Source organism: Phytophthora ramorum, assembly GCF_020800215.1.
Source record: "Phytophthora ramorum isolate Pr-102 chromosome Unknown Phyram_PR-102_s0025, whole genome shotgun sequence".
In the NCBI taxonomy this organism is placed as follows: domain Eukaryota; phylum Oomycota; class Peronosporomycetes; order Peronosporales; family Peronosporaceae; genus Phytophthora; species Phytophthora ramorum.
The window spans coordinates 98,266-125,664 of record NW_027150671.1 but is presented as its reverse complement, the minus strand read 5'-3'; the positions used below and the strand labels follow the sequence as shown (position 1 = coordinate 125,664).

At 51.0% G+C, this 27,399-nt stretch overlaps 10 protein-coding genes across 10 annotated transcripts; 7 read left to right on the top strand and 3 right to left on the bottom strand.

Moving 5' to 3' along the window:
• Window positions 1-275: 275 nt before the first annotated feature.
• Window positions 276-1,714, top strand: KRP23_15124 (uncharacterized protein; the record flags this gene model as incomplete). The annotated part of the gene is made up of 4 exons (XM_067886028.1): window positions 276-842; window positions 935-1,252; window positions 1,322-1,517; window positions 1,587-1,714. 4 exons carry the CDS (start codon window positions 276-278, stop codon window positions 1,712-1,714), a joined length of 1,209 nt encoding a protein of 402 aa, XP_067736787.1.
• Window positions 1,715-4,365: 2,651 nt separating this feature from the next.
• KRP23_15123 (uncharacterized protein) lies at window positions 4,366-5,590 on the top strand (the record flags this gene model as incomplete). The annotated part of the gene is made up of 3 exons (XM_067886027.1): window positions 4,366-4,737; window positions 4,810-5,127; window positions 5,189-5,590. The coding sequence occupies 3 exons, from the start codon at window positions 4,366-4,368 to the stop codon at window positions 5,588-5,590; spliced, it is 1,092 nt and encodes a 363-aa protein (XP_067736786.1).
• A 259-nt stretch (window positions 5,591-5,849) lies between these two features.
• KRP23_15122 (uncharacterized protein) lies at window positions 5,850-7,250 on the top strand (the record flags this gene model as incomplete). Its single annotated transcript, XM_067886024.1, has 3 exons — window positions 5,850-6,302; window positions 6,364-6,744; window positions 6,822-7,250. 3 exons carry the CDS (start codon window positions 5,850-5,852, stop codon window positions 7,248-7,250), a joined length of 1,263 nt encoding a protein of 420 aa, XP_067736785.1.
• A 649-nt stretch (window positions 7,251-7,899) lies between these two features.
• KRP23_15121 (uncharacterized protein) lies at window positions 7,900-9,213 on the bottom strand (the record flags this gene model as incomplete). Its single annotated transcript, XM_067886023.1, has 3 exons — window positions 7,900-8,298; window positions 8,369-8,713; window positions 8,782-9,213. The coding sequence occupies 3 exons, from the start codon at window positions 9,211-9,213 to the stop codon at window positions 7,900-7,902; spliced, it is 1,176 nt and encodes a 391-aa protein (XP_067736784.1).
• Window positions 9,214-11,459: 2,246 nt separating this feature from the next.
• Window positions 11,460-13,119, top strand: KRP23_15120 (Solute carrier family 49 member A3; the record flags this gene model as incomplete). Its single annotated transcript, XM_067886022.1, has 4 exons — window positions 11,460-11,496; window positions 11,586-11,752; window positions 11,818-12,926; window positions 13,014-13,119. 4 exons carry the CDS (start codon window positions 11,460-11,462, stop codon window positions 13,117-13,119), a joined length of 1,419 nt encoding a protein of 472 aa, XP_067736783.1.
• A 202-nt stretch (window positions 13,120-13,321) lies between these two features.
• On the top strand, window positions 13,322-14,944 carry KRP23_15119 (Solute carrier family 49 member A3; the record flags this gene model as incomplete). The annotated part of the gene is made up of 4 exons (XM_067886021.1): window positions 13,322-13,367; window positions 13,427-13,611; window positions 13,674-14,782; window positions 14,848-14,944. The coding sequence occupies 4 exons, from the start codon at window positions 13,322-13,324 to the stop codon at window positions 14,942-14,944; spliced, it is 1,437 nt and encodes a 478-aa protein (XP_067736782.1).
• A 209-nt stretch (window positions 14,945-15,153) lies between these two features.
• KRP23_15118 (Solute carrier family 49 member A3) lies at window positions 15,154-16,600 on the top strand (the record flags this gene model as incomplete). The annotated part of the gene is made up of 3 exons (XM_067886020.1): window positions 15,154-15,190; window positions 15,257-15,420; window positions 15,491-16,600. The coding sequence occupies 3 exons, from the start codon at window positions 15,154-15,156 to the stop codon at window positions 16,598-16,600; spliced, it is 1,311 nt and encodes a 436-aa protein (XP_067736781.1).
• Window positions 16,601-16,983: 383 nt separating this feature from the next.
• On the top strand, window positions 16,984-18,578 carry KRP23_15117 (putative MFS-type transporter C09D4.1; the record flags this gene model as incomplete). The annotated part of the gene is made up of 4 exons (XM_067886019.1): window positions 16,984-17,014; window positions 17,082-17,248; window positions 17,307-18,412; window positions 18,482-18,578. The coding sequence occupies 4 exons, from the start codon at window positions 16,984-16,986 to the stop codon at window positions 18,576-18,578; spliced, it is 1,401 nt and encodes a 466-aa protein (XP_067736780.1).
• A 40-nt stretch (window positions 18,579-18,618) lies between these two features.
• KRP23_15116 (uncharacterized protein) lies at window positions 18,619-22,594 on the bottom strand (the record flags this gene model as incomplete). Its single annotated transcript, XM_067886018.1, has 4 exons — window positions 18,619-21,697; window positions 21,767-21,851; window positions 22,220-22,253; window positions 22,322-22,594. The coding sequence occupies 4 exons, from the start codon at window positions 22,592-22,594 to the stop codon at window positions 18,619-18,621; spliced, it is 3,471 nt and encodes a 1,156-aa protein (XP_067736779.1).
• Window positions 22,595-24,282: 1,688 nt separating this feature from the next.
• Window positions 24,283-27,260, bottom strand: KRP23_15115 (putative cation-transporting ATPase 13A5; the record flags this gene model as incomplete). Its single annotated transcript, XM_067886017.1, has 2 exons — window positions 24,283-24,285; window positions 25,239-27,260. The coding sequence occupies 2 exons, from the start codon at window positions 27,258-27,260 to the stop codon at window positions 24,283-24,285; spliced, it is 2,025 nt and encodes a 674-aa protein (XP_067736778.1).
• Window positions 27,261-27,399: the final 139 nt, after the last annotated feature.

The window sequence follows — 27,399 nt, the reverse complement described above, 5'->3', positions numbered from 1 at the left end:
TTCAGGCGAGTCATTGGTTGTACAGCCTCATATTGAAGTATCGGCGCCGACGGAGCCCGTAGAGCCGGCGAGACTAATCACTCCATGTGGTCATCAATTATACTGCTGTTATCCGATTAAATCAACACGCTTCTTATCTACATGTACAATACGGATATTTACCCACCATAGTAACTTAAGCGATTGTGGATAGTAGGGTAGACACACTCGAAACCGTTTATAGCTCACTCTCGCTTTCGCCCCCTACAGACTGCACGGTGCAGCTACAACACTTAATGAACGATGATGAGTTCAAAGAGCTTGAGGACGTGTTAACCTTCTTCGACGAATGCGACGACACTATCACCGGTTTCGCCTCAGATCACAACAGTGACGAGAGTAGCTCAAGTGTCCACAACGTGCAGTCGTGTCACGAGAAGAACGTCGCTGACGTGGCACTGAAATCCAATCACCGAGGCAATCGACTTCGAGGCCAGGTAAACAATGACACCCAAGAAATCGCCCAACTCAAGTCCAAGCTGGCTGTGCCAGGAAGAAACCGCTCTCGGGACCTTCAGAAGCTGGAGCTGCTGCAGCTCCGTGTGGAAGCTGCGGGATTGCAGGGACAAGTTGACGAGCTCAGTTCTCCGAAAGAGAACACAACGAGAATAAATATGTTCGACAGTTTGGCTCGACGTGGTGATGACAAACTCTTGGACGCGTGGAAATCGATGACAAAAAAACAGAAAACGCTTCGGCTAAGAGCGGAGGTAGAGAACGAGAATCTCCGAAATCTCCACACAACTCAGTTGAAAAGCATCAAGACACTCAAGCATTTACTTCAGAAACATGAAGCGACAAAGGTCAGGAGTGCATGTGTGATTTCCCTGCATTTAACTGTTCTCTTTCCTTGATTAAACTGTCATGCATTGATTTCTTTTTTATTTGCCATCAGAGGTCGGCTTGTATATCACGAAATTTTTATGTGAACTCGTTCGTTGAAACTGAGAGGGAGGCAGTGACTGTACTGGACAAGCTGAGTGATTCGCTTGGAAAGATGTTCCCCGAGACCGATCGCACGTTTCGCCTCAACGGGCTTAATACCATCACGTCCGCGTTTTCGAAGGTTGACACGCAGTCAATATCCGCAACTACTACGCATATTGAGCTTCTCAAGTGTTGCCTGATGCCGTTTGACTTCCGCGACGTTTCTAAAACGTTTTATGGCAAAATGACTGCGGGCTGTGGACTGGACGAAGTCGAGAGCGTCAATGTACGCAGACTTGTGATGATCTTATTGGGGCAGAATTTGAGCTAATTCGTGTCTTTTATTGTGGTGTAGACATTGGAAACCCAGATGCAGAACGTAGTGGCCCGTGCTTTTACTGTGGAAATCGAGGAGCGCGTAAAGATTCAATATCGCTATGCTGGAATCAGATACTCCGAGCACAAGAGAGAAGTGATCGTGTTGTCGGGTCAAAACCAAATGGTGGAGGCGTTCGGCATCGCTCTAGACGGTGTCGGCTTTCATGAAAAAGGTTGGTGTGTGATGTCGGAAGCAGCGCCAGGCTTATGTATTCTCCAACTGTGTATTGGGCTGACGGTAGAAGTCAAGTACGTCGTGCCAGGGCGACAACATTTTGTTGAACAACTTTGTGAAATGCTGGCGCATCTCAAGGAAGAAGTATTCGATTCGGTCCAGCGTAATGTTGAACATGACCTGCTCGTAGCTTAGTGGTCAAGGACAACTCAAGAAGGTACACCCGTTGTGACGGGATCAAGTTAGCAATGAATCAGATCCCAGACTAATGACTCCTTGTGGTATTTATTGAAATCCTGTAGTAACTTCCAGGTACCGCACATTTCGGAGTAGTCCCAAGTGTTCATGGCGTTATATGGGGCACAGAAGCAGAAAAACTACAAAAAAGCAGAAACTTAGAAGCGAGGGGGAGAATCAATCGCTTTAACATCTCGATCGTCAGTTTAATCAACTATAGTGAAGAAGCTCGACGGAGGGTCCCGGGGCAAACCGGGACCAGGAGTCAGCGGAAGCGTAATGATAGAGGTCGGAACATAAGTAGAGGAGGCGAGGCAGGTGTGGGCGGCGGTAACTGCACTAGGACGGCGCACAACGACGAACGATGAAGCACAATTCGTGGAGCTGCACAGGCTGCTGGCCCACGCGGCGTCATAAGATTGGACTGGCATCCACACTAGTGGGGGACAGCGCAATGGTACTTCTCCTGATGCGGACGAGGACGCCACCCACGGCCAACCGAATTAGAGTTCATTCCCAGGAATAGAAACAGTAACACAATCCACCTCAACTACCAAAAAACAACTGTAGTGAAGTTACCGTCTGTAGCCAGTTCTTCTGTGCCGAACAACAAATATCCCAAGTATACTGCCTATAGCTGCAAACCGCATGAGTTCAAACGGGCAGACTGGAGCAGTTTTCCCCCTTCTCTTCGACATCTACTAAGCTTATCGTGTAATCACACTAGAACGAGCATAGAGCACCCGACACGATCTCTCGGGCGACAAGGTTTCCGTCCGGGGTGATTCGAGCGAAGCTGAACGCCAGTGACACATCTTCAAGACTGCCCAGAATCCGTAGCAGCGGCGATACCATATCCATCTGGACGTATAGTCCGGTCACTCGGTTGATCGCCTTGTCCCAATCGAAGCGCACCGATCCTTGTATGACGAGACACTGGCCTTGCAATTTCGCGACAAGCTCAGAGCACCGAGTATAATTCGGCGCGTAAACTAGATGAGGAAACAAGACCCTCAGTGAGTCCGCTGTGATCGTGATAGTGGTGGTCGTTGCCGCGAGGAGGGAGGTTTCCGTACACAACCCCAGGTGTTTGAGCTCCACGCGAATGTCTGGGAAGCAGCCCGTAAAGACTCTCCAACATCTCAAATGCACAGCAAGTCCCGTGGATGTACCAGTTGTCATGTTTGATGCCAAAGAAGAACGCAGGAAATCCATGTCGAGATCGTGCACACCCTCAGCAGTGTGCAGCCCATGTCGAAAGATGTGGAAGTATTCCACCGCAACAACCCACAGGGTTCTCTTAGTGGGGGCCCCAACCACAATTTGATCGTGTCCGCGTTGCAATTGCTGAATTTCTTGTTTCAGTAGCTGGACTCTGGCCTCGAGGTTCACGATGAATGTCTTTCGTCGGATTCTGAATCGAGCCTGGTTCACTCTACCGCGTTCGCGACGTTTTACTCGTGCCGCAGTTTCATCTTTGGTCGATCTGGTCCTTTGTGCCTCGTGGTTCAGTTCATCAATCCCAGCGAACTGTGATTCTAGATGGACTTGGACCGATTCTCCAGCCGGATCTTCCGCGAAGTTTTGGTACGTGGGCCTTGAGCGCTGCAGGACAACGCCAATCACGTCCTCGCTCATCGACTGAATCACCAACGGGTTGATATTCTTCATCTTCATGTCCGCTTGCGTGGAATTGAGCACAATGACTAATGTTTTTGATCTCTATTTTGCTTGTACATGTACAGGTTGCTCGACATACAGGCGAGCTGGACTCAACACTTATACTAAACCAGACCAAACCACGTCATCACTGCGTGCATGTACATAACCTGGAGTCTGTGCTGTATGGTTTGTCACACAAAACACGTGATGATTTTACACTAAGGGTGTGGTCGAGTGATTGCTGAATTTCTTGTTGCAGTTGCTGGACTTGGACCGATTTTTCAGCCGGATCTTCTGCGAGATTTTGGTACGTGGGTCTGGAGCGCTGCAGTACGGCGCCAATCGCATCCTCACGCATCCACTGAATCGCCAACGGGTCGACATTCTTCATCTTCATGACAAATATTTTTATCTCAATTTTGCTTGTTCAAGTTTGTACGAATACGAGCCGGACTCACCCAAAACCTCGTCATCACTGTGTGCACGTACAGCACCTGGAGCCTGTGCAGTATGGTTTGTCACACAAAGCAGCTGATGATCACACTAAGGACCTGCCAGGTGGTGCCCAATAGGTACTCCCTATCATTTCAGAGGCATCTCTACGGCAGAGTCTCTACTCGTGTTGCTCATTTGTCGTTTATCGAAGACCAATGTACCTGAACGCGGTCGATGGAGAAGCATCTGAGACGCTGGAGGCGGCGCTGGCCTTTATAGATGAGTGTGGCCCCGATTTAACCAGTGCTTCCTCAGGAAACTATAGCGACGAGAGTTCGCTGAGCTCATACGAGAGTAGTTCAAGCCTGTTCAGAGAGAATCCTCCACTAGAAGACCCAGTTAATCACGGTTGGCAGGATTTTGTGCTACCACCAAGTGCTTTCGAGCATGGCGAGAATGATGTCTCTGTAATGCATACCACCGCAGAGTCCCGAAAAGAGAATACAAGTCGAATGGCCAAGTTGACGAAGCCAAAAAGGAATCGCTCGCGAGATCGACAGCGAGTGGAGATTCTACAGCTCCGTGCCGAAGCAGAAGTCCTGCAGCAACGCGTCGCTCAGATGAAGAAACACCAACAAGAAGCTGACCGTGAAGACAATGGAAACGGTATCATCGCGTCCGCAACACAGATCATGCAAATGCATCACGGGCATACGCAACGCGACGCCATGCGTTTCGAAGTGTGGAGAGATCTAGCAGAACGGTGTCGACGACTCCGCAGAGAATCTGAAAACGATAATCGGAATCTTCGTCATCTCTACAAGAGTCAAGTTGCAACGATCGAGACGCTCAAAAAGATGTTTCGAATGCAGGAGCGAGTGAAGGTAACGATACTGGCCTAATATTTCTTCGCCGAATAATGCATTTCTCTCACCTTTTTATTTGTTGCCACTCAGACATCCATCCGGTTTAATGCAAGATACTACGTCAATTCCTCCTTCGACGCTGATGAAGATGCGTTAATAACAATGAAGTGTCTGCAAGGTGGGCTAGGACAGTTGAAAGATGAGACCGATCATGTGCTGCTCTCAAATGGACTTTGTGCCATCACATCACCGTTTTCCCAGACCAATATGAACTCGACCTCGGAGACTTCAACATATATCGAGGTACTCAACTGTCGAGTCATCCCATTCGACTACAAGGTTGTCGGAGAAGCCTTCTGGTATGAAATGACCAAAAATTACGTCGAGAATGAAGCCGAGCGTGAACAGGTACAGTGTCTATGACGAATTGCAAGGCTTACACTTTACTTATACCTCTTTCTTGTCGAAGCCACACGAGGAGGCCAAAAAGACTGCAATACTGCAGGCGTTCACTTTGGAACTTGAAGAATACGGCAGTCCGGTGAAAATTCAGTTCCGGTACGCAGGCAACAGGAACATCGATCAGAGCCGTGAAGTGATTGTGGTTTCGGGGCAAAGTCGGTTTTTGGAAGCGTTCGGAATGGCGGTCGATGGTGTCCACATGGTAGAGAAGAACTGGCTGGTCCTAAGTGAGCTTGCACCCGGTATGTGCGTGGTGAAAGTGTGTATGGGCCTGTCAGTTAACGTCGAGTGTAACCTGCCCAACCGACAGCAATTCGTGGATCGACTGAATGAGTTGCTGGCTCGCCAGAAACAAATGAGCTTCGAGTCGGTGTTGCAGGGCGTCGAGCAGAGCTTGCTAATTTCCTAGAACCGCACTTGACTTGCATAAAGATGACCCCGTGCTTCATTTCCTTTGTTCATTCAACAACAACACCATGAAAAGTACGTCAGGATGGGGTAACCCACGGTAAAAGCGCTGTTATATCCAACTTTACGGTTTAGCGGTATTCGTTAATACAACAATACGAGTACAAACTTAATTCCAAACCGCTCTTATACTGTACGCCACATAACTTGGTGGACCAACGCAAAAAAGACTGGCTCCACCTGGTCATTTTCGACCCAAAATGAGCTTCGTGTTGATGGAGGAGGACTCCCAGGCCACGGTGCAGGAGGCTCTGGCCATGATCGACGCATTCCACGAAACCCCGCTTTTATCCGATAATCCGCGTGAAAAATCGACTGGACGCGGCTCCAGTCGCAGTAAAAGAACTCGACAGGAACAGAATCGAGAACGGGATTTTCGACGACGCCAGAGGCTCAAGGAGGAGCGACAGCAATTAAAAATGCAAGCGCAGCGGATGGAAAACTATTTAGCGCAACTGAGAGAAAGCGGTGCAAGTGCTGCCAGTGGCGATACATTGGCGGAAATGCGGGAATCCAGTTGTGTCACGCCAGAGGTGATGCAGGAGAGACTGGAGGCGGAAATTCTGAATAAATCGCTACGGAAGGCGGTGGAGGCCGAAATGAAATGGTCCAAGAGTCTCAAGTCCGTGCTGCACAAGAGGCAGTCGATGGAGGTACAGGCCAATTGATGCAGACTGATACGAACAGGGTATTAACTGTGTTTTACTTGATCAGACGGTATCGTTGACCAGCTCAATGTTGGCCAGTTCAACGGTGTTGGGCTCTTCGCAGAGTAAACACTCGAATGTTGTGTCCCGCAGTCCCGCAGTGCTGCAGAGTGACCCTGCTGCGGTGAGGAGAGAGATTCTTGCGACGATGGATAAAATGTACTATGAAGCTAAGGCTATGGTAAACCCTTTGACGGGAGCGACGGCTACGTTACCGTCGCTGGCTTGCCACTATAATGTCCGGCTGGATCCTAAGACAGGACCGAATACCGAGTTAACGTCGGAGACGCCGCTCAATTGCAGTTTGGAATCGGCTAGAGAGCTACTATCCTCTATTTTCTCCATGCCGGACTCTGCCCAAGCAAGCTTGAAAATCCGTAGGACACGGGTACGAACATTGACTTCTCTTTCTAATCGTTTCTGGCTGTTTGTAACTCAAACGTTATGTTTCCGATGCTCCTGCAGGCAAAAAGAACCAATACGGCTGGAGAAATCGAAAAAGAGTTTACAGTCGACCTTGGAGGGTCAAGAATGAACGAATGTTTGGATGGTTTTGGACTACTACGCAGGCACAACGAGGACGACTGCGAGCTCATCATTTGGGCTGCAATCTCCTTCCATCGCAGTGGCAAAATATCCTTTCGAGAGTGCTCATGGATGGCTGCTGCTCGCTCAGCCCCGTCGTCCACTGACGAGTCTGTAATTCGCGTAAACTATCGTCTCAGCGCACAAAAGGCTCAAGGGTGCTCCTATTTAGATGGAGAACATATTGATCAAGTTCGTAACCACGCTCTTGGCGCAATTGGCGCGAAAATGAAGGCGAAAAACCACTTACTCCAGAAAAAATTGCTGATCGAAACCGGGCGAGAGGATTTGGCGAGCTTTTTAGTGTAGCTGAAACAGCAAGGCAGCGCACTACCAAGAACTTCAAGTAATTATCAAGACAAATTAATGCGATGCCTGCAGGTGCGCGATTCTTGATGGCTTTTGGCAAATTTTATACTCCTAAACGCTTCTAAGACCCTGCAGGAGACAATATCGCTCTCTCATAATTATGGTTACGGTCTAAACGCAGATTATCACGGCGTGGGCTCGTCTACATGGTGTTTGAAACGAAACGAGATCTCTGCGAAGCACGGTTACTCACGACGTCCTGATATTTTCAGGAGCGAACAATACATACTTCCTGTATCTAAACACCGAACAAAGGCGTCTAACTCACCAATTTATCAAGATCGAACCACGACGGGACCAAATGCAAGAAGAGGGACCAGCGTACTTCGCGAGCAGAAGCGGTAACAGAAAGGCAAACAATATGAAGTGCTACAAGCGCAGATCTCGGAATTGGAGCTGCAACTACTTCAGTACACAATAAGATGACGATGGTGTCAATAAAGTAAGAGAGCGAATACTGACAATACAATGTGAAGCTGAAAAATGCTGGTTGTGACTCGCACTTCAAGTAGTATATTTTGAACTTCTTGAGGTTGCAACTTCGATATGGATTCATTGCTTGAGTACCATGTAGTTGTGCGTGCCTAGTTCACTCAGTTGAGACCTCGAGCTCTGCGTGTTCTATTATCCTCAGCTGGACGCGCTCCTGCCTTGATTTGGCAAGGAATTGACTTTTCCTAGCGACGACAAAGTCCACCTCGGTGCTGTCGCATGGGACTCCAAATTGCTTACCTGAAACTCGGCTACACATTCGAACCACAGACTCAGTTTGTGGGTTACAAGGCAGGCCCATGACAGAGATCCATCCCTGCGACCTGAAACAGGGCTTTCCATCCGGGTCCGTCATCATCGACGTCCAAACGAGAACGGTGCGGTTGTCATCGTCAATTTTCTCCATCAGCGTAACGCCTTCAAGAGCTCCCGACGAGTTTGGATCAAAGTTCACGGAGTACCCAAACTCTGCCGATGATTGCGTACTCTGTGTGGCCTATACAAGCACCAAATCCAACGTTATTAATAATTGTGCAACTTCTCAGGACGTCAATACAGAATCCTACCTTCATCGTGTAGCAGCCAGAATCCGGTCCAAAAACCTCTTTGCCAAGAAGCATCTTCCACAACATCGACGCAGTAGTCTCGGAGCTGCGTGGTAACGGCATCGCGCTAAGAATCTCGATACAGGGTCCAGCAACTGGGTCGAGAGGCTTCACATTTGCCGAACACATGAAAGCACCCATCGAATTCGCATCGAACAAGGGAGCCGAAAACACGTCGTCTGCTGAATCTCGAAGTTGGCCAAAGATCCCCTTGAGGTACGCACCGATCGCATCAACACTGGAGAATGATCCCAATGACTTTGGTTGTGCGTAAGGCACGTAACAAGCCATAACGGACTGGATTTGCTGTCAAAACACACAGTACTATCAGTCAAAACGCAAGAAGTTTCGTTGCGTGCGAAGTCAACACTCACCTCCGCCAACACTGTTTTCTGGGCTAGTAAACTTTGAATCGCATGCGTTGTGTTGAGCTGCTGAGCCACCATCGCTCTGAGTTCTCCATTGAGTTCTTCAGCCTGGCGTCGCTTATCCTCCTCTTGAGTTGCTAGGCGCACCCACCCCCACTTGGAATCAGTCCCCGGACTCGAACTGCTGGGCTTTTGAAGACGCAGTAGCTCCAACTGCGTTTCGTATTGTGCCACTTGCATACGAAGAGATTCTCGCTCCAGTTTCTTGCGTTCTCGTCTCTGTCGCTCATAGTCTGGGGAATAAATGTTGTGCCGTCGCTTCTTCTCACGGTCTCCGCTGCCGAGATTTTGACTCTGGTACGTGTCAATGAAGGCCAAAACGTCTTGCAACACGGCCTGGGCCTCTTCGGGCACTGGGAACTGCAGCTCTGCGCTCATAGCTGCAAATCCACGAATGTGAATCGTAGGCGGTAAAGCAAAAGCAATCATTCTCAGCACGTATGACCTGCATTCAGGAGATCCACAATTGCACCATAAAGACATATATTTCTCTCAGCTAATTAAGCCGAGCACATCTTCTCGCCACTAAGCCATCTCGAGTTAGTTCGGCATTGTCGAATACCCGCGAGATGTCCTCCACATTGCCCAATACATCAAGCAACGGCGTCAGAAGATCAGCCTTCAAATGGAGTCGATCTACCCAGCCGCTTGCACTATTCAGCTCAAAATGCACGGATCCACGCATAACAAAGAGGCAGCACCTCCAGGTTTCCGTAGCGCAATGTCTCGAGTTCTAGAGCCTCCATCAGTGTTGCAATGCCGAACCCCTGGCCATCCGTCACGTTCTCCGCCATTGTAGTTTGCAAAAAATCCCATTGAGCTTAGTCCTGGCTGGAACTTGAAGCTTTGACGCCGTGGCGAAAGAGGCGGAAATACTCGGCGACAACTCCCCAAGCCGTCATATTTCTCGGAAGCTTGGAAATAACACGCTGCTGTAGTTCGAGTCCCTGGATCTCTTCCTTCAAGGCTTTGACGGCATCTTCCACGCCAGCAACGCGTTGGCGCTGCTTCATCTTGTACCGCGCTTGATTCACCCGATTGCGCTGCCGTCGAAGCTCGACCTCGACCTCAGCAGCTACCTTGCTATCTAACTCGTCCATTAACGCAGCCGTCCTCAGCTTCGTCGCCGTCGGGTGAGTCACTTTTTCCTTCATCGCGTCTGGGAGCGAACGTTTGTGGCCAGCGATACTGGTAAGGAAAGCCAGAGATCCAAGCGAATTTGGCTTCACTACTTGGTCAGGTCTCGGTGTTTCAACTGGTAGACCTTGGGAAAGCACTAACCCGATTGAAGAAAAGAGGTGTCTTGAGCGGGGTGATTGCGCTGAATCACGTCGGGAATGATTTTGTCGCTGAAGAACTGGAAGTTCGGAGGGAACAGTGTGCTATTGCTCATGGTTTCTCGATGTGGAGGTCTTGTTCGCGTGGAAACCAGCGCAGATTTTGCTGTGTGAAGGAGGAAGTGGGTGACAAACCACAAGGGATGGCTGGTGGTGGAGAAGTTGATTAGTAGCCGTGACTGGAGGCTTTACACTCCCATCAGGAGTTTACCTATCGAGTATGACAAGCAAAACTAACGTCAATTCCAGCACTCGATCACAAAACTTGTCGCTTGTCCCGCCGAATTCATCCATACCTGCCGCCCTAACGTGCTAATGGCTGGGTGCAACTCAGAGTCACTTATTGCCAGATAATCGCTAGCTCGTCAGGTTACAGTAAATGCTTCCTGTCGGGTCTGTCGAATGCAGTTCGCGAAAACGTTTTCTCACCTCGGTACGAGCAACTTGCAATGTGCTTTATTGCGTCCTCACCTGAACGAGGCTAGCAGCTGCACAACATGTGTTTATCAGTTAAAGGAATCTCGGGAGCTTACGAAACAAACGTGAGCGGAACGACTGCAAATTCGTTGGTGGTACGGATTTGTTTGACTCAATCTTGCTTTTTTGGTTGAAGTGCGCAAGTATGGACCGAACTGACTTGGTTGAGATGTTACATTAGCTTAACCCTTCATCATAGGAGCAGCTTTCACGATCAACAAAGAAGCCTTGGTCTCCGAGTGCTTGAGACCAGTACAAACTGTGGAATTCTCCAAGCCGGAAGAACCGTGTCATGTTCTATAGCAGACTTTGAATAAATTCAGCTTTCTAGGCCCCGCACAACCTTAAGAAACAATAACGGGTACTCCAGCAGGCAAGGCTGCCTCACCCGATCTTCCAAGTGACTGGAAAGTGGGTCACTTCATCTTGGCTGGACATTCAACCAAAACTAGGAGGATGACTGGCTTCGATCGGTGAGTTGCACATTGGGTTGTGCTAAACGTGTCACCACTTCCGTTCAGGTGCGTCACCGGCAAATTGGCGAAGCATTGTCGAATGTACGTCCATGACGAAGGCTGCATCGCGCGCAGTGTTACCTTTTTACTATTTTAGAACCAAGCAACGTCAATGGAAGTTTCGAAACCTCCGTCGGTCTCAGCAAGTGCAATCAGCATGAAATCGATCACTCCAGAGCATTTACAGGCTGAGAAGCATTTGTCAGTTGACTTTCTTCTGAATCGCAGCGAGATGCTCGCGCTACAAGGCGCCGAGTTTCTGACACGCGCATCGCCATCAAGATCACCCGACAAAATGTCTACGATAATATACGAAGACATGGAAAGTGGAGGTAAACTTGTGGTTGTTGCAGCTAACTTCATGAAGGGATTGGCCGCTCACTTTCGCAGTGTGAACTCGTACAAATGGCGTCACTGGCAGACTATGGCACCTTCTTAGGGCAGAAGAAAACGACAGTCTCGCGCCAGAACTGGTATCAAAAATGGATCATGCTCGCAATCCTGTCCGTCCTCACAGCCATGAACCAGAGCATTTGTTACTCGTACGCACCCATCGCTAGTATTGTGGAAAAGCGCTGGGAGGAACGCGTAAGTAGCGGCGGGTTTGTGCTAGTAGCGTTCCTGATAAAAACTCACTTTTCCATGGTGAACAGATCCACTCAACGGAATTGATCACGGTCTACTTCATTGCGTACATCCCGTGCTCTTTTATCGGTTCTTGGATCATGGACAAGAAAGGCTTGCGCTATGGCGTTCTACTAGGAGGATTGTTGCAAGCCTCAGGCGCAAGCTTACGATACTTTGCCTGTGCGTTTGAACCAGCTGGAGAGGCTTACGTGACGCTTCTGGGCCAGATTCTAGCGTCTACCGCAATGCCGTTTATGGTGAACTCACCCGCAGTGCTGTCGGCGAACTGGTTCCCGCCATCAATGCGTGCGACATCCACCAGTGTTGCTGTAAACGCGAATGCTATGGGGACGGCGTTCGTGTATCTTACAGCGCCATTCATCGTGCTTTCCAGTGATCAGGTTCCGTACTGGAATTTGTACGTGGCGCTTCTTGCCATTGGCTCGTGGGTCCTTGCCTTCTTTTGCTTCCGATCCTTTCCGAGGACGGGTGTGGCGCAGTCGATTGTATCCGATGTACAGCTCCGTGACGAGTATGACTGGACTCAGTGGGCAACTGCGTTCACACACGATGGGTTTTGGCACACAGTTGCAGCCTTTTCCGTCGCTGAGTGCATTCTCAACGCCATGTGCGCGTTGTTGGGCAAGTTCCTCAGCGTCGCCCACTTTTCCAAAGCTCAAATTGGTCTCGTTGGAGCAAGTTTTATCGTGAGTTCCCTGGTCGGCGGCCAGGTTATCAGCCAATACGTCGACAAGAAGCGAAACCACAAGACTGCCTTGCAACTCTGCCTCCTGTTGACTGCTGTAGCGATCGCGTCGTTCCGACTCGTGCCCAAGGTCAACGCACACGCAACGTTAGTGAGTTTGCTCTTCCTCGGCGCAGTTCTAGGTCCTCTTCAGCCAATTGTGCTGGAGCTGGGGGTCGAGTGCGCGTATCCGACAAGTGAAGCTACCGTCGCAGCGCTACAGCAGCTTTGTGGGAACTTCTTGTCCGCTATCGTTGTTCCCGGCCTGAGTGCGCTTAGAAGAACTCACGTGGACTCGACAGGACACGTGCCGCCAAAGTACTTTTACGCTAGCCCCGAGTGGGTGATGGTCTTCATGACGACAGCGACGTTCGTCATATTCTGCTTTTTGTACGTTCTGCACCTGGTTATTACTATGTTGCCAACTGCAATGGAGGTCTTGTGTGATTTTCTACTAACTTTTACCTGTTACCGCAGTAATGGGACATACAAGCGATTAGCCCACGAGCTAGCGAAGAAGTCTCGGTCGAAAGGCCACGTGATTGTCGGCAGGACGTCCAGAAACACTGGCAGCTTCTTCTAAGCAGTGTCCACTTACCACTAAAACGACCTTCTGCTCCCCTACACGTGGCCCTTTGCTAAGTAACAAATTAAAACACTACAAAACTGGATCATACTCAAGACAAACAAAGACATCCCTAGACAGGAAAATGTGCGGTCACTAGAGGATCTGACTAGACGCCATCTCATCCAGATCCATCGCCCGCGAGTCAAAGTTCTGGGCCATGAGGACGATGACAACGTTGGCGCACGAAGCGATTGACGCCAAAGGTAGAATTTCAAGCTGCAGAATTCTCCATGTCGTGCTCTAACTTGAGGACTATTTGCAGACGGATATGGTACTTTACTACGGAAAAATGGCCACCAGAAGAAGGCACCACCGACGTCACCCAGCCAATTCTACCAGAAATGGCTCATGCTGGCCATTTTGTCGACACTCAGCGCTGTCAACCAAGCAATTTGCTACTCGTACGCACCTATCGACAGTATCGTGGAGGCTCGTTGGCAACAACATGTACGTGTCTCTCCAAAATATGCCGCGAAATTGGTATCTCACTGGTGTTTTGCTGTCTGTAGATGCACTCGGAGCACCTTATCACAGTTTTCTTCATCTTGTACATCCCCGGCTCGTTCCTAGGCTCGTGGATCATGGACCGGGAAGGACTACGATTCGGTATCGTGCTGGGTGGGCTTCTGCAGGCAGTTGGTGCAAGTTTGCGGTACTATGCCTGCTCTTTAGATACAGCAGAGGAGGCGTACGTGACGCTGTTTGGACAAATCCTGGCGTCGCTTGCCATGCCGTTCGTGGTAAACTCGCCGGCCGTACTCTCCGCCAATTGGTTTCCGCCGTCAATGCGAGCGACATCTACTAGCATCGGACTCAACGCCAACAATTTCGGTACTGCACTCGTGTACCTCGCGGCTCCATTCATTGTACGATCGAGTGAAGAAGTCCCAGACTGGAATCTGTACGTTGCGGTGGCTGCGGTCAGTTCCTCCGTCGTTGCTGTCCTGTGTTTCCAGTCATTTCCACGAGCAGGGAATACTCAGGCGACAACACCCAGCTCACATCTACGAGACGACTACGACTGGGGACAGTGGGTGAGTGCTTTCAGTCATAGTGGATTCTGGCATACCGTCGTGGCGTTTTCCGTGGCCGAGTGCATTTTCAACTCGATCAGTGCGTTGCTGGGCAAGTTTCTCGCTGCTACCGACTTTTCCCAAGAGCAGGTTGGCATCGTCGGGGCCGCGTTCATCATGACGTCTCTCATCGGAGGTCAGTGTGTCGGTCACTACGTGGACAAACGGCGGAGTCATAAAACAGCAATGCAGGTCTGTTTGTTCCTTACTGGAACTGGGATCGCCGCGTTTCGACTCGTGCCCAAGGTGGACGTGAGTGCCACGCTGATCAGTTTACTGTCGCTTGGAGCTGTCCTCGGACCTCTGCAACCAATCGTGCTGGAACTCGGAGTGGAATGCGCTCACCCGACGAGCGAAGCGACCGTTACAGCGCTCCAACAGCTCAGTGGCAATATCCTCTCGGCGATCGCCGTATCAGGGCTGAGTGCGCTGCAACGAACTCGACTCGACGCAACGAGCAGCATATCGCCCACCAATTTCTTCACCAGTCCAGAGTGGATTCTGGTGCTGCTGACGGCCGTGACGTTCATCGTCTTCTGCTTCTTGTACGTTTGCACACTCCACCGAAGTAGCTACTGGATGGTCTCTAACCTGTCGTTATCGCCCGTAGTAATGGCAAGCACAAGCGATACGCCCACGAGTCCAAGATCATCCTTCCTCGCAGCAGTCAGGACCGAGTTCGAATCGTCAGTGACCCGACGTCCTAGTTTTTGAAGTTTCCCCGCTCCTTAACCGGTTAAATTGATGTTACACGTTTCATTTTCAGCTTGAAGTGGTTCACAGAATGTATCCATCTGAGCGCTACGACTAGACGAAGGTCCATCTCCACATGTCGCATAGATGCACCCTATTGGTGGACGTCCCTTGACAGCCAACGGTCCAGGTAGAAGTCACGCTAGAATTTGCTCAAGTAAAAATGACGGCATTGGTGCACGAAGAGATGGAATTAAAAGGTTTAACGCTGCAAGTGCGGTGGTGATAACTGGCTAACGTGGAGGCGACGTTTCAATCTACACCAGGATACGGCTCGGTGCTAGACCGCCAGAACGTGACGCTGCGCCGCAACTCACAACCGAAATGGCTCATGTTGGCCATCCTGTCGGTGCTCACCGCCACGAACCAGGCCATTTGCTACTCGTACGCACCCATTGCCAGCATCGTCGAAGATCGTTGGAGTCAACACGTACGTGACGCACTTCCTGCATTTTTACAACTTCAAGAGTGGTTAACCAAAGTGTTTAAATTGTCTGCAGCTGCACTCGGAAGAACTCATCACGGTCTACTTCATCTCGTACATCCCGTGCTCGTTTATTGGCTCGTGGGTCATGGACCAAAGAGGACTGCGCTATGGCGTGCTACTCGGCGGCTTCTTTCAAGCTCTGGGGGCCACGTTGCGTTACTTGGCCTGCTATTTGGGACCAACGGGTGAGGTGTACGTGACTCTGTTGGGGCAGGTCCTCGCGTCGTTCGCAATGCCATTTATGGTCAACTCGCCGCCACTGCTGTCTGCGAACTGGTTCCCAACTTCCTTGCGAACGACGTCGACTAGTGTGGCAGTCAACGCCAACGCCATGGGAACTGCCTTCGTGTACCTGACTGCACCTTTCGTCGTACTGTCTGTAGACGACGTTCCCGACTGGAATTTGTACGTGGCTTTGGTGGCGGTTGCCTCGTGGGTCGTCGCCTACTTTTTCTTCCGGTCTTTCCCGAGATGTGGCGGAGCTCAATCCATTGTCTCGGACGTGCACCTTCGGGACGAGTACGACTGGAGCCAATGGACGAGAGCCTTCACGCACAGCGGCTTCTGGCACACGGTGGTGGTGTTTTCCCTGGCCGAGTGCGTACTCAATGCCATGAGCGCGCTGCTGGGCAAGTTTCTGAGTGTGGCTCACTTTTCCAAAGCCGAGATTGGCCTTGTCGGAGCGACCTTCATCGTGAGCTCGCTCGTTGGAGGTCAGGTTATCAGTCAGTACGTCGACAAGAAGAGGAACCACAAGAGAGCGCTGCAGGTTTGCCTACTGTTTACAGCCATCGGACTTGCCGCATTCCGACTGGCCCCCAAGCAAGAAGTAGACGCCACACTGATGTGCCTGCTCTTCCTCGGCGCTGTTCTCGGGCCTCTTCAGCCGATTGTTCTGGAGCTTGGAGTGGAATGCGCCTATCCTACCAGTGAAGCTACCGTTGCAGCTCTTCAACAGCTCTGCGGAAACTTTTTGTCGGCGGTCATGGTACCTGGACTGAGCATGCTGCGGAGAACGCATGTGGACGAGACTGGACACGTGCCGCCCAGGTATTTCTACGCGAGTCCCGAGTGGATCATGGTGTTCATGACGGCAGCGTCGTTCATCGTGTTCTGTTTCTAGTGCGTCTTGGATTGCAGTCAACTCATTGACCCTCATTGACCCCGTACTAACTTCTGTTGTCTTCTACCATTGTAGCAACGGAGCATACAAACGATACGCCCACGAGTCCAAGACCGCCCTACCTCGTCCACGCGATTCGGACACTCTGGTAGTTAGTTTGTCTTGATAGCGTTCTAGTCAAAATGCGTCGTCCAAGAAACATAACTAGAAATGTGGTCCCCTCACGGCTGCGGCTTTCAACACGATTTCGGCTTCTTTATCAAAACGTCCACACTGCGATCCAAGGATACCCAACGTGTGGCCATTGTTGCGTCTGAAAGGTCGGATAAAAACAGATCTCTTGAGTCGGGCATGATGGTCTCATTTCAACTTCGGCGTCCAAAATGACCCCGTCGACAAGCAAAGGAGGCCAATGTACCAAGCTCGTGTTTACTGCTTTGTTTCACTCCCACGAGTCCTAATGTGCCATCTGCTGCTGTAGCACACAGCGCGCTGCTACCGAAAGAACCCGAAAAGCCTCCCCCAAACAGCTCCAACGCGAAGTGGTTCATGCTTGCGATCTTGTCGGTGCTCAGCGCCACGAACCAAGCCATTTGCTATTCGTACGCCCCGATCGACAGCATCGTCGAGCAGCGATGGAAGCAACGGGTGAGTGAACTCACTTGAGTGCAGCACCCCACGTGACTTGGTTTTCTGGTGTGCACAGATTCGCTCGGAGCACCTTATCACAATCTACTTCATCTCGTATATCCCTTGCTCCTTCCTCGGCTCCTGGATCATCGACAAGCAAGGCTTGAGGTTCGGCGTTCTGCTCGGAGGCCTCCTCCAAGCAATTGGGGCGAGTTTGCGCTACTTTGCGTGCGCGTTCGACCCCCTTAAGGAAGTTTACATGACGCTGCTGGGCCAACTGCTCGCGTCGTTCGCAATGCCTTTTATGGTGAATTCGGTCGCTGTTTTATCTGCGAATTGGTTCCCATTATCCATGCGGGCAACCGCTACTAGCATTGCTGTGAACGCAAACGCTCTGGGGACTGCACTGGTGTATCTTACGGCTCCCTTTCTTGTGTTTTCGAGCGACGAAGTGCCAGACTACAACTTGTACCTGGCACTGGAAGCTGGTGGCATTTGGGTACTTGCTCTCGTTTTCTTTCGGTCGTTCCCAAAGAAATCTAACGCCGACCGCTCTCCCAAGTCGCACCTGGGAGATGACTACGACTGGAGCCAATGGACAAGTGCCTTCTCGCACTCCGGCTTCTGGCACACAGTCGTGGCTTTCTCCTTGGCGGAATGTGTTCTGAACGCTATGTGCGCACTGTTGACCAAGTTTCTGAGCGCTGCGAACTTTTCCACAGCGCAGATTGGAGTTTTCGGAGCAGTGTTCATCATCAGCTCGCTCGTGGGCAGCCAAGTCATCAGTCATTACGTGGACAAAAAGCGCTGCCACAAGCTGGCATTGCTGCTTTGTTTGCTGCTGATGGCCGTGGGGATTGCCCTGTTCCGCCTCGTCCCAAAGGTCGAGATTCACGCCACGCTGCTCAGTTTGCTGTTTCTCGGGTTCGTGCTCGGTCCAGTGCAGCCAATTTCGCTCGAGCTCGGTGTGGAGTGCGCCTACCCCACTAGTGCAGCCACCGTAGCAGCTCTCCAACAGCTTTGCGGGAACTTCTTGTCTGCGATAGTGGTGCCGTCACTAAGTGCGCTCTTGCAGAAGCACCTGAGCGCAACTGGCAACGAAACCTCGACGTATATCTACTCAAGCCCCGAGTGGATCCTCGTGCTCATGACGATGACTACGTTCATGATTTTCTGCTTCTTGTACGGTTTGTTCTTCGTTTGTTTAACTTCCCAGCACACCTGTTTGTTAACTTGCTTGCGAAATTGTAGTGATGGCGAACTCAAACGATACGCTCATGAATCGAAGATCATCCTTCCGAGCAGCGAAGATCATGGATTTTTTTCTAATTTGCCTCAAGACCCGTAATTGACTCGATTGTCTTTTGTAAAATATTATTCACGAGGCCCTACGCGTCTTTAACTATCGATGGCGATGAGTTGAGTTCGTACAAACGCTGGAGAAGCAGCGCATAGTCCACAGCCTCGAGATCTCCCTCCATTCCAAAATGCCGAAGCAGCGCCACCAGTTCCTGTTTGTGCAGAGGAATGTTGAGTTGGTGCAGCTTCGACAGCAACAACGACATTGAAACGAGCTGCAGTGGTGAATTTTCGGAGCTGGCCATGTACTGCGGCGAGTCTTGCAGTCGCCGCTGAAGCTGGGCAAGGAATCTGTCCAGGTCCAGTTTCCCACCACCGCCTTTGCCTTTCACAATCATTTGCCTCACGACGCCTCGAACTTTGGCTTGTAACTCGACGGATAGTGGAGCTACCCACTGAGAGAAGGGCGCCAAGTCGAGGAAGTGCTTGGACGGCGAGCCAATGTGGAGGAAAAACTGGCTGATGAGATGAGTTGACACGTCCACTTTGTGGTGAACCTGAAGGAGCTCCTTGAGTTTGGTCGGCGTCAAAGGATCAAGTGTCGAGGCTTCCAAAATGCGCTGTTGATTTCGGGTGGTCACTGATAAGCCCGTACCTCTATTAGTAGGGCTGCTGGAAGTCGAACGTCGAAGAGGTGAGCTCGGACGATACGTTTTTGTATTGTCCGTAGCTGAAGGTCCATGTGATAGATATTGAAAAGCTCGCGTTGGCAAGATGTTCCCCTTCAGATTAGCGAACTCGCTAGCTATCTCCAAAATCGTGATTTCAAGGACGCGAAGACTGGATATTGTGCTGCAATCTCCATCGGTAGGCGACGCGTCATGGGCACGCTTACTCGCAGGAGCACTTCGAGCTGTGCTTCCAGTTGGCATATTTGTTGACTTTGAACGCGGTGATAAAGTGGCTTTAGTCGTGCTAAACGAGTTTCCGATCGCTAGAAAACGCTCCCGAGTCACCACAGTGGGTGATCCAGAGCTACTGCTAGTGGTTTTCTGATGGAGGCTATCCCCATTGTCACCAGCAAGAAGGTGCATCACTGCTGCTAGTGCATCTGAGCTCTTTAGCAGCTCAGTATCTCTGTTCTCCGCTCCGTCAGATTTTGTATTTCGCAAGAATTCCTTGGTAAGATAGGCCTTCAAGTCTGCTGCATTGAAGTGTCCTTTGTTATCCGTATCCAGAGCTCGAAACAGTCTCTCCATCTCGGCAGTTGACATGCTCGTAGTGAACTTCAGCTGGAAGTGTTCCAGGACTCGATCTTGAAGGCTCTTTCTCTCCTGTCCTTGCTGATACGCTAGCAAGTACACGAGCAAGCGCGCAAAATCAATTGAGCTATCGCGTCCTCGCTCCCTGGAATTATCTGGAAATCGCCGGTGGAGTACACGGATTTTCCATCCTGCCATGCTTTGATGATCACGGCAGATAAGCCGATACGCTTTGTTCCAGTCCTCACACCGAATCGAGCCCATGCCATCCAAGTCAAGCGTCTCGAAAACCTTTTTGATCTCCACCAAAGAGTGTGGTAGTCTCAGACCCTGAATTAGAGTGTCCCAGTCAAACAAAGCGTCAAAGAATGTGCCACAGGGAAGTGCATCTCGCGTCGGAGGCTTTGCGGTCTGTTTTGTGGCAGATTCGTTACTGTTTGTGATGCTTTGTACGAACTGCTTCAGCATGTCTTGTTGCACACCAGCAACTCCCAGCTCCCGCAGCATTTTGGTCAGTTCTTTCAGTAAATTGGTTTGAGATATCCACCCTTTTGTTTTGTTTGAATGGTCATCTACCACGCGCTGTAAGTCATACGCATCGCAGCATTTGGTGAGGAGTTTCTTGATCGACGCGAAATCTGTTGGTGAAGAGCTGCTATCGACGTCCTCAGTATCACCAGCGGAAGCTTTACTACGCTCATGATGTGTTTGCGTTCTCCAACACCGTCTCGACAAATAGTCTTTCAGAGCTTTCGCATCAACAGTTCCGTCATGGCTGGAGCTGACACTTGAGAAAAGAAACAGCAGAGCACACACCGACAACGGATACGCCTCTGCCTGAACGACAAACGTATCGTAGAAATCTCGAATCGAAAGTCTATGAGCTGCTCCAGTTGTTGCCACCAGCTCCGACGCGTAGGATTGGAGCCGCTCTTGCTCTTGAAGAAGGTTACGCCGGACGTAACTATCGAAAAAGTGCTCATCGTTCAGCTCCGGAGACCCAAAAATCAACTTGAGCAGCACATCATACCTCAACAACGGACACGTTGGGTTACCATCGGATTCTGTCGCATCTTCTGGTACTGCCAGTACTTTCATGATCACTTCCAGGTCCTCTGAAGAAATATGACGCTCAAATATCCGCTGAAAGTGCCTCGTTGAGAGCGTGTACGTTAGCTTCGGGTCCACTTTCGTTAGAATCTTGGTAAGCTGGGTCAACACCTTTTCCTCTGTGCGTGTATCGCCAGCGCACAAATTCATATAAATGCTGCGCCAAAACTCCCACCTCAGCGCTCGTTTGAAAGGTTTCGCTCCGTTCATTCCTGGATTGAAATCTTGCGGAAATGGGCCGAAAATTGCGTCCAGAAGCTCCGGGTACGATAGAACCCCTTCAGTAGTTTTGTCTTTTTCGTTGCGCTGAAGAAAAGGATGAGCGAGTTGAATAGTTTCATGCTCTTCAAGTGGAAAGGGTAACCCGAGTGCATGGCGCTTTTCCAAATCCTTGTGAAATACACGAATGAGCTCTCCAACTGAGATACACTGGTCACCGTTCACGTCATATTTCGAGCAAAGCGCGTCAAGAAGCTGACGAGTACCTTTACGCCCAGGTGGGAATCCACTCTGCAAGTATGTATCCAGCGAAACGAGTGATGTTCGCTTGGCTGACTCACGGATATCAGGCAGTGCGTAAATGAGAATGTCCGACAGCACGTCTACAAACTCCTGGTAGTCCAGCTGAGCACTTGAATTGAAGTTCATCCCCATACACACCTCGATTAGGCGTACCTCGCTGATATCTAGTTGGAACTGGTCTGCTAGCAGGTAGGACAACTGCTTCAAGCGCACAAATCCTGTTGATTCGGCGTCTCCTTCTTTCAGTAGTTCCTCCAAATGCTTCACACCGGAGCTGCGTGTCAGATGAACTACAATTAATCATACGGTATCCGAGATTTACCACCTAGTCAAATGTACTTACAATTGCAACTTGCTGGCAATTTCAACCAGTTCCTGTTCGTGAAGATTGACGATCTGCAACTTGGAGCTAGATGTCGATGCTTTGCCTGATGATGGAATAGCTGTCGCTTTAGTTGGGGGCTTAGTTTTGAATTTCACTGGCGAAACTTTGACACTTGACGACTTCATTACTGCTCGACTTCCTGGCGACCAAGCACGAGGAACCGATTCATCCGATGATTTTGGGCTAACTGCGAGTTTAACAGAGTCCAGCTGCCTACTAAGTCGCAGATTGGCGTCCTGCAAGCTTGAAATGACGCCCATCAGTTTTCTGTTCTTTGATTCGAGGATGACCGCCTTCGATTGGGATCAGAGGTCAATTTTGATGGATCCGCCTGCGCAGATGCAGCAACAGCTCGAGACTGCCAGATATCGAGAGATCGGAGGGCTTCTCTTATGTTGACCATTAGTTCACCTCCTCGATCTGTAGCGAACTGGTACAAAACGTCCTGATAGCAGCATCAACATTAGTGGAAAGAACCTTCAGAGTTTGGATTTGACTTCGTAAGGTTCGTACCTCCATCTCGTCAGTGACAGGGTCTGCACCATTGGCTGAGTCCGGGTCCAGATCAAACAGAACCTCGCACACATGACTCAAGGGCACCAAGGGGTGTTTTCTCGCGTCACCGTAGGAGAAAACTTCGCACAAATCCAGTGGCGACAACTTCTTCACGTGCATAATGCGCTGGAACCATTGGTCCGGTGATTCGCGCGAGCTTTTGCTGTCCCAGCTTGAACTCGTGACAGGAGATTGTGTCTTCTTTAGAATCCCTCGAGGTCTTCCAGACATGCTATCGTTTAACCTGCGCTCCTGAGATGACGAGCGAGACGCGGTGCGATCTATTGCGACGTGTTTTCGAGATGGCAAACTCAAACTTGACGAAGACAGTGTGCGTCGTTTGAATTGACCTGGTGCAGTGGAAGAAGACGGTCTTCCTTCTCCGTAACGATTCGACAGTCTCATGAACGCGGCTTCGATACGAGAATCGCACATCTACACACAGGACTAGCACTCAAAAGCAGAACAACGAGCCAACTGTCCATCAAGCTACACACCTTCGACTGCCGGTTTACATACGCGTGGAGATTGCAGGTTGTTGATAGACTGAAGTCACGTAAAGACTTTCAATGGAAGATGAGGCTACCAGGTCAGGAAAAGAAGCTAGACGGACTTGTTATTCTTATCAAGAGAAAAATAACTTCCGGTTGACGAAGATAAACTCGGTCCAATATATATAGGAGACAAACAACACGACATGTAGCGCTTACTTACGCATGACCAGGCCGGCTTTGTGGTACTTTTTGCGCAGGAAGTTTCTAACAGGGCCCAGAACGACGACGTACTCGAAGAGAATCACGCTTGCTACGTTTCCAACCAATAGCGCGAAGTACTTGGCTCGGAATGAGAACGGCATGGGGATGTCTGGCAGCACCACCACATTCGTGGCACTTGCGATCCGGAACAAGTCGTGGACGACACTTGGTTCGCCGAGGATGAGGTAGACATCGAGTGCTACCAACAGGGTGAAGACAGTCACGAGCAGATAGTTGCGCCAGATTGGTGCGCGATACCGTGAGCCGAAGCTGAACACCCACGCTGCGAGCTGCTGCTGCGTGATGATCGTGAAGAAGAGCGTCGTGGCCATGCTGTTGTCGGAGAGCAGCCACCACTTGGCCAAGTCGACGTTGTCGGGGCTGAACGGGCAGTACCAGACCTCGTTGATGAGCATGTGCACGCCGCTGAAGAGGAAAACGACGTTGATGAGCTCTTGGCCGACGATAGAAGCCAATGTCGTCGGCCCGATGAGGCTGGACGTTGGTCGCTGCTGGTTCAACGTCGGCAAGGGTTTCGACAGCGTGATAACGTATGAGAGACCCACGAGTGTGACGCCATCAGCCAGGATGAAGCACCACTCGGACATGATGACGGCGTGATACCACTGGAACAAGCGCAGCGTGGAGGCGATGACGCCGTACATGATGAGGAACTTGACGGAAGCGAACGACGTCGCCACACTGCAGCGACCTTCACGGCAAATGTCAACTACCGACTGAATCGTCTTGGGTTTGCTGGTAAAAGGCGAGACTACCGAAGCTTCAGCGTCACTTAGCGCGATGCCAGCATGAGCAATACGCAACGCTCCGCAGTCGTTTCCTCCATCTCCACACATACCCGTTACTGCACCGGCCTCCATGTGCATTTTGACACACTCCACCTTGTTGTCGGGCGTCATGCGGCTGAAGATGCGTACATTTAACAGCATTTGTTTCATCTCACCCACTGCAGTCAAATGATCAAACGCTGCACCAGTGACAGCAAGCTCAATGTCCTCACCATCAGCTAGTTTCCGTTTGAGCTCGTGAAGGTCGTAAGAGATCGCATCGTCATCAATATCACGCCACACGAGTGTGCTGATTGACTCGCCAGACGTGAGCATTTCACCAAGAATTACCCGTGAGTCTGGAGCTACCATTCCACTACTGCGAGCGATGTAGCAGCCACACATGGCATTGTCGCCCGTGATCATCACCACACGGATATCGCCTGCCTTTAGCTGTGCGATGGCACCCGCCGTGTCCTCCTTGAGCTCATTCCGGAACAGAATCAAGCCGAGCAAAGACAAATCCTCATCCACTGCGTCGCGGTTCGACAGGAACGCATCGATCTGCTCATTTGACCAGTCTCGCGGCAGTTCACGGCACGAAAGTCCCAGCACGTAGCATCCGTCCTTGGCCAGTCGATCCGCCACAGACTTGTAGTCTCTGGGAACGCTGTCTGGCCGACTCAGCTGCTCCATGCGCTCGTACGAGCCTTTGCAGAAGACGAAGAGCTGGCCCGTAGCTCGATGGCGCACCACAACGCTCATGGACATGCGGTGGTGGTCGAAGTCGAAGCGCTTGACGAACTCGAGCTCGTCTCCGTTGGGTGACGTCACAACCGGTTGGCTGGCTTCGTGCTCCACGAGTGTCCACCGCGTTGCCTCGAACATGCGCACCTCGACCTCGTTACCAACCAATTGGCCATCGAGAGACCCGACCGAGTGGCAAGTAGCCAGCGCGTACTGTGTCTGCTTCGAGGCTGAGACTGTTGCTGTGTCCTTGACTACAGGTAGGAAGGAGGCCGACTTGGTGTCCACAGGCTGCACTCCGAGGAAGTCGAGGCCTTGCTTGGTGAGCGTTCCCGTCTTGTCGAAGCAGAACACGCGCACTTTGCCGCAGAGAGTGATTCGCTTCACGTTGAGCGAGAAAATACCCGATTTCTCGAGTCGAGTTGCTGCATTCACTTGGCCTACCGTCGTAACTACGGGAAGGAGAGGACTTACCACTGCAGAAATGAGGAAGATACAGTAGCAGAACGCCGTCATTTTGTTCGTCAGCTTTCCGTTGCTAGTGAGAAAGTTGATACCGAGGTAGCATCCAACGAAAGAGTACACCAGGAGCAGGGCGATGAGTGCCTTCAGATGCTCGTCGTACTTGAAGCGCATAGGCACAGGAAACAAAATCGACTGGATCAATTGTCCCTTGGTGGTGTGGGCGCCTGTGGTTTGTACAACTCCATGGATCTCCTCATTGCGACCCGAAGACAGCACTCGCGTTCCCGAAAACAACGTGTGCTTCTTACCACGACCCTCAGCATCGTAGATTGTAGCGCTATGGTCCGGGATTGGAAATTTCTGGACTGGCATGGACTCACCGGTCAGCATGGACTCGTCACAGACCGTTGTGCCTTTCACGATCACCATATCGCAAGGAATAATCCAATTTTCAGGAACTTTAACGAGGTCACCGGGAACAAGTTGCGGCGATTCGAGTGTCTTCCACTCGTTATCGCGGAACACGGAAACCTCCGTTTGATATCGAGTCATCTTGACGATCGCAGCTTGCATTTTACGCTTCGTGTAAATGTTAATGACGGCAGTTCCCACCACTACGAGCGTCATGACGATGCCCAAGTTCCAGTATGTGAAATAGTACCAGACGTAGTAGCACATGATCTGGTAGATGTAAAACAGCGTGAAGAACTCCTGGATCAGTGACTTCCCCACGGATGGTAACGCGACATCGACCGCATTGGCTCCAACAGTCTGCAGTCGACTCTCGGCTTCTGTAGTTGATAGTCCGCCAGCGTCACGCATAATGTCTCGGTGGGTCTCTCCGAGTGCCACTGCGCCAGGCACGAAGCGCTTCTCAGAGTCGTCGTAGATGTACCGCAGATGCTGAAAGGTGAGGAAGCGAAGGGAGCCCGCTTGGTTCACTCGTACAGTTTCTTGGTATCCGCTGAGCTTGCTCTTGTTCGAGAAGACCGACTCGATACGCTGGACCAAGTCCGAGACACCGGAACGGTCAGCAAGGAGCACTTCGGTATCGTCGAGCTTGAAGAGATGCACGTACTCAGCCTTGTTTAACTCGACCCGCAGACGGAAGAAGTTGATGATCTGCTCTCGTAAGAGCACGATGGTAGCGAACCAGCCAGCGGAAAAGAGCCAAACGATGAAGAACACGAGAGCATTGTCGCTGCCGAACAAAGTGGGCGTGAACTTCGCGTAGTAGTCGCAGATAACGATGATGACGAGAGCGTTGAGCGCCAGCGTCGCCGCCACAAAGTAGCTGAACACGACGTAGCCGACCTTGGACGCCTTGTATCCCGTTTGGAACACGCTGTCGCTTGCAACGCGCTGGATGTGAAGATCCGAGTCGCGTACGTGAGAGTTTCGGGCCTCGCTGTAGCCTGCGACAGACTTGAGCGGCGTTGCAGGAGACGTCAACAGCTTTCGAGCCATCTCGTCGACAGACTCATTCTTGCTTTGGAGCACGTGCTTGTACGCCATCCAAAGACCGATCAGCACAAACACTGCGAGGTACAGGAAGTAGACGAGCAGCAGCTTCCCTTCGCCGTAGGAGGTGAATTGGGGCGTCACAGTAGCTGACTCCGATACACAAGCGGCTTTCGCAGTGGCGTTCACTAGACCGTCCGTCATTAGACTCGTGCATTGGGCACCAACAGGGAACGACGCGTTGTTGTTGCGCGAGTTGCTTGGCGACGTCCAGAAGACCGTGGAATCGCGCGAGTCCTCTTCCAACGTGGAGTTAGCACTCGCACACTGCAGCTCGTACGTCATGGAGCCCGAGGAGAAGTCCGTGACGACCACTTGCATCCGACAGACGGAGCTTGGTTCATCGTAGTAGAACGTGGGCGAGTCGGGCGTGAACTTGTGGTACGGGTAGTTGACACGACGACCTTCGTTCCAGCCCTTGCGGTAGAACTCGTCGTAGCTGCCGCCAGTGGGGAGATTGAACTTGGTGTAGATCTCCATGCTCGAGCTCGAGTACTGGCAGCAATAGTACTCTGGGCTGTGGCTCACGGGGCAGGCTGCGAAGGCAAGTTGGTTGGCTTGCTCGGCGTGCACGAAGGCCATCGGCACGACCGCCAACGCCAGCAGCGACCGGTGGATCATCGCCGAAGTCGCTCTCTTCTTGACGAGGTAAGTTGGAGAATGAGCTCCGCCACCGCCAAGGATTTGCAAGTGAAAGCGACTCAACTCAGCGAGACTCTACATGTACATGCACACCAGCGGTAATCTGTGACGTGTGAGA